Below are 5063 nucleotides of genomic sequence, written 5' to 3'. Positions count from 1 at the left end.
GGGAGGGGGAGGGAGCGAGACGTGGGGGATCGAGGGGAGTGGGGGGTAGCGGTTAGGGTTTCTGTCGGGTGGGGGGATAAGGTGGGAGCGGGGTGGGTCGGCCGGCTGGGCCAGTCGGCTGGGCCTTTGCCTAGTTGGGCTGGCCAGCTGGGCCACAGATGGCCCAGTGGGGGGTGCCTCTTTTTTTATTTTTAGTTAGATTTGTCTTTTCCTTCTATTTATTTCATTTTTCTATTTTATTTCATTTTAATATATTTAGACATTTTCAAAAAGGGTGTTTGTTGCACTATAATCACCTAGGCATTTAACTGCACACTCCGAACATTTTAGTTTAATATTTTGAAAACTTTGTCGCTTGACATTAATTTGAATTTGAATTTGAAAAGGTTTCGAATCATTGCGAGGTTAGCAACAATAAGAGTGGTGATGTGGCATCATTAACGTGGAATTACTGTAGCCTAAATATCCGGGCGTCACAGGTATTCGGAGAAGGAACCCGCCTTGCAATATCGAAGACAATCTGCGCGCCGGACTCATCGTCATTGAAGCCTGGTTCAGGGGCTACTGAGGGAGTCCTGGATTAGGGGGTCATCGGACAGCTGGACTATATACTTTCACCGGACTGTTGGACTATGAAGATACAAGATTGAAGACTTCGTTCGTGTCCGGGTGGGACTCTCCTTTGCATGGAAGGCAAACTTCGCAATCCGGATATATAGATCTCCTTCTTTGTAACCGACTCTGTGTAACCCTAACCCCTCCGGTGTCTATATAAACCGGAGGGTTTAGTCTGTAGGACCAACAACAATCATAATCATAGGCTAGCTTCTAGGGTTTAGCCTCTACGATCCCGTGGTAGATCAACTCTTGTAATACTCATATCATCAAGATTAATCAAGCAGGAAGTAGGGTATTACCTCCATCGAGAGGGCCCGAACCTGGGTAAACATTGTGCCCCCCGCCTCCTGTTACCATTAGCCTTAGACGCACAGTTCGGGACCCCCTACCCGAGATCCGCCGGTTTTGACACAGACACCCCCCTCTAGTCGATATAACGCACTTTCACAAGTACCACTAGCCGATACAACTTGAAGTCTCTGAAATACCTGTCGTGCGTAGCACCTGCGAACAGGCATGACACAGCGTAGCACCTGTCGGCCAGGCATGACTTGACATCTCCACCGAAGCTCCGTACAAGACGAAGCTGCTTCACTTCTTGTCTCTGTCTTCCAGTGCTGCTCTACAAACAATGCTCCCAAGAGAGAAACGACACCGCAGTGTCGTCATCATCCAGTCTGAAAGACTAGATCCTAGGGCTTCCCTCAGCAGTATAATTGGGTCAATAGTAGTTACATGGCGATGCAGTAACAATGCGGAACGCTGGCATCGCCCGCCGTCAGCTCGGTTTTCGCCGGCAACTATGTCTCCCTGACTCGTAGTCAGGACTACATGATGGATCACAAAATCCGACCACCCAGCTTCAGGACGACCACCCCCGACGGATGAGAACCATCACTGCCAAGCCCAGGGCCGCCGTCTCGGGGCGCCCGCATGATGCAGATCAAGACCAGGAGCGCCACCACGATCCAAAGCCGAATTAGAGGTTAAGCAGCTGCAACATGGCCGCCGCCACGCCGCTGCGGCTACAGACCCGCCGCCACACTCCAGCCGTCGTTGTCCGCCATCACCACCGAGGAGATCAAGATCAGAACCGCTGCAGTGATCTTGAGCAGCTGGCGCGCGAGAAGAAGGCCGTCGCCGGCGGCGGCGGAGAGGAGAGTGGTGGCGGGGGACCGAAAGAGGGAGGCGGGGAAGCCCCGGTGCGGCGCGGCGGCGCTGCACGGGAGCGGGGGTAGGGTCGGGTGAGATGGCGACTGAGGAAGGATCCGGCGGCGGCGCTAGATCGAGTCACGAGTCCTCCTGGTGGCTGGTTGCTAGTCCTCCCGATCCGTGTTTTATGCCGCTTTCATCGTGTAGGGCCTTCAAAGTCTGGAAAGAAAGTCAAGGTTCTCAGGTTTCTTTAGTTTGTAAGGTTCAGAACTTGGGTTCTGATTTTTTGATGGTGATTGGTATGTTTAGAGCCATACGCTAGCCAGCAATTTTACTGGCCACAAGAAATATCAGAAACTAAAGAGGCAGAATGGAAAAGGACAGTGCCATACGCTCCAACCACCAACTTCTGGTGAGGCGCACTTGCTTGCAGATACCATACCACAGCTCCACCCCAGAATCCATAAAGCCTCCGCAGCAACAATGGGAGCTAAGCTTCCGAGCTCAGCAATTTCAGGATGCTGATGCCGTTTCTAGCTCAGGCCTCTCAAACTACACTCCCTGTTGCGAGTTGTTCTGGGCTGCATCGCCGCCACCCGGCGCGGAATTTCGGCCGATGTCAGATCTTGATCTAGCTCTTGCTTAATCTTTATGCGTTTTCCAAGAATATGCATATACCCAACTTTGAACTGAATCTTCCTGGCGCAGATTGTAGATGGTGGGGGGCAAGAAGCAAGGCAATTCATTCCCCTCGCAGCGTATTTGGACCCACTAATGGTGCTCCATCTAGTGATATTGTGAAGAAAAGGTGCGGAACTCTTGTTCGAGCTAATAATTCACTTTGAGACCACAAAATTGAATGTTAATCCTCAGATTTACATGGCGTTATATTTCCCTTGAAACTTCAGAATTCTGAATACCAATTTTTTTGTTTCCATGGATATAATACATTCTGATATTGCCTATAGATTCTTTAGAGTATAATTGTATACTCCCTCCGTCCGGAATTACTTGTCGCGGAATCCATTTCCGCGACAAGTAATTCCGGACGGAGGGAGTAGCACACACCTGACTTGGTAGCGTTGGCAGAAAGATAGTGGAGCACATTATTCTGCTCAGAGCCAAGCCAAATATCTCAGATGCTGAAGAAAAGGACATGCTTGATTACTTATATACATCTCAGTATCAGATGAGAGGGATACTCACTGTGTCATTAGGTCAGGGACTTGTATCTATCTTTTGACGGAAAATTCATTCGAGTTCTGAACTGTACTTTGAATTATTTTTGCAAACATATGTCTCTTGGATGCAGGCCGCATAGAAGGCCCTAACAGCGAGAGCTTCACGCATGCTGTCTTCATGCGTTTCCAACAGAAAGAAGACATTGCAAAGTTCCAGAGTAGCTCCTACTATTCCAAAGTTCTCGACGAGCACGTCAAACCCGTTTCCTATGTACGCCTCACCACGTAATCCTCCTTTCCAGTTCTTCAACCGTACTGATCTCATTGCGTTGTGAGAGTCACTGCTTGGATAACTTACAGGGCTTGGTTTCTGTAGATTTTGAATCTGAGGTGGAAGATGACATTATCCCTCTCTTTCGGAGGGGCGAGGTAACGTAATTGATGTTGTGCTGGCACGGACCGTTATCTCCCTCTTTTGCTTACTAGCATTGCATCTGAACATAATTTTGCTTTGCCCAACAGGATTTCAACTACGGTGTCGAGTTTATGTTGTTGATATCTTTCTTGGAAACTGCATCCAGAGAGTCTGTGGAGGATGCATTAGCCCATCTTCAAAAGCTGATCATCCACTACAGTTATTTCATTGTTCAGGCAACGTCAGGTATGACAGAAAAGGGTTCCTTTTTCTTGTGCCGTCAGATTTCCAATATGACAATGAATTTGCAGTGCACTTGGCTGCACCTTCTATCTTGATCTGCTTGAAAAATTCTAATTTGCACAAACTTTCCCCTGCGTAATTTTTCCTTGATCTGAAAGAGCCAATCCTGATATTATATTTCAAAAAGCAGGTTGCTGTCTGGATCATATGGATGGTCTGTACAGTCACGCTGCAGTTATCCGTTTTCCATCAAGTAAGTTCTCCCTACATTTTGTTTTTGTTCCCTGTCAGAGTCCCTGAATTACATAGATGTATAACAAAGCTAGATGACGGGGATCGTCGCCGGGGCTGATTACTACAATTTTCTTGTTTCCTGCAGTTGACGACTTCAAATTATTCAAGGAGAGCACGGAATACAAGGATGTAAGACTTCTGCATTTTCACCGATAGGAATTTGAGAGTCGGTAAATTCTGTTATTAATGGGTTTGGAAGATGAAACAACAATAAGAGATTAACATAATTAAATAAGTGCTCTGAAAACTTGTTTCGCTTTTGTGTAACTTCAGCTCAACAACTTAGAACATTCAGAACCTAGAACCTTTTGGGGACCTAAAAAAGAAGAACTAAGTAACTGTTGCAGTCTAAAAAATGATCGGAAAATATCATTTGGTGCATTGCCAAACTAGAAGCTCAAGCTAGGCTCACAGAATGATGATATTAGTTGCCTAAAATCAGGAGACACAGAGTTCAACAACTCTGAAAGTCCCTACCCATGACAGCAAGAATAATGCAGAGCAAGCACCATGCTCGATTTTGTCACAAATGCCTGATGAAGTTCCATTTTTAATAGTTTCTTTGTGCCTGTCTTGTGAGATGCAGATGTGGACATCCAAATTTCATCCGGTTACCGAGAGATGTCTCGAGCTGCATTTTGTCGTCGACCCAGTCGGCAACCAGCTGATGTAGATTCTGAGCCCTTGTGCTCTGAAACTGAACCTGAAATGGAACCTTGTCACATCCGAAAGAGAGTTCTTGTGTTAGTGTGCTGTGTATATCATTTCATTTTTCTTCGGCTTGGGTGATCTTCTGCCCATGTCCAGATTGGGCTCCACGAGGCAGTGACTGACGAGCGATGTTGTAAGGTCTATCTTCTTGTTCAGCACGGATGAATGAGTACAATGTTATAAGAAAAATGGATGTGTATAGTCGGATATCCAGTTGGGCTCTAGGGAGCATTGGCTCCTGCACGCCAAAAAACATTTTTGCAAATGCCAAAAAATACTAAAATAAAATAAAAATGTACTATATTTACACGTCCAAATGTTATCTGCAAATGTTTAGGTGTAATGCCTAAGCATTTTTATCTGTGCAGAAAAAAAGTAAGTTGAACGTCAATTTTTTGGCATTTCTTGACCACGTAACTTTGTTTTTAATATTGACGAAACACTATTGT

The 5063-nt window shown here is 46.3% G+C and overlaps 1 protein-coding gene across 1 annotated transcript; it reads left to right on the top strand.

Moving 5' to 3' along the window:
- Nucleotides 1-1878: 1878 nt before the first annotated feature.
- LOC119307802 lies at nt 1879-4823 on the top strand. The gene is made up of 9 exons (XM_037583883.1): nt 1879-2388; nt 2479-2578; nt 2860-2987; nt 3083-3222; nt 3312-3380; nt 3474-3612; nt 3800-3862; nt 3989-4032; nt 4490-4823. The coding sequence occupies exons 1-9, from the start codon at nt 2289-2291 to the stop codon at nt 4574-4576; spliced, it is 870 nt and encodes a 289-aa protein (XP_037439780.1). The 5' UTR covers nt 1879-2288; the 3' UTR covers nt 4577-4823.
- Nucleotides 4824-5063: the final 240 nt, after the last annotated feature.

This window comes from Triticum dicoccoides, chromosome 5B (assembly GCF_002162155.2).
Source record: "Triticum dicoccoides isolate Atlit2015 ecotype Zavitan chromosome 5B, WEW_v2.0, whole genome shotgun sequence".
Lineage (NCBI taxonomy): Eukaryota > Viridiplantae > Streptophyta > Magnoliopsida > Poales > Poaceae > Triticum > Triticum dicoccoides.
Note: the sequence above shows the minus strand (reverse complement) of the source record. Positions and strands in the feature narration are given on the sequence as shown.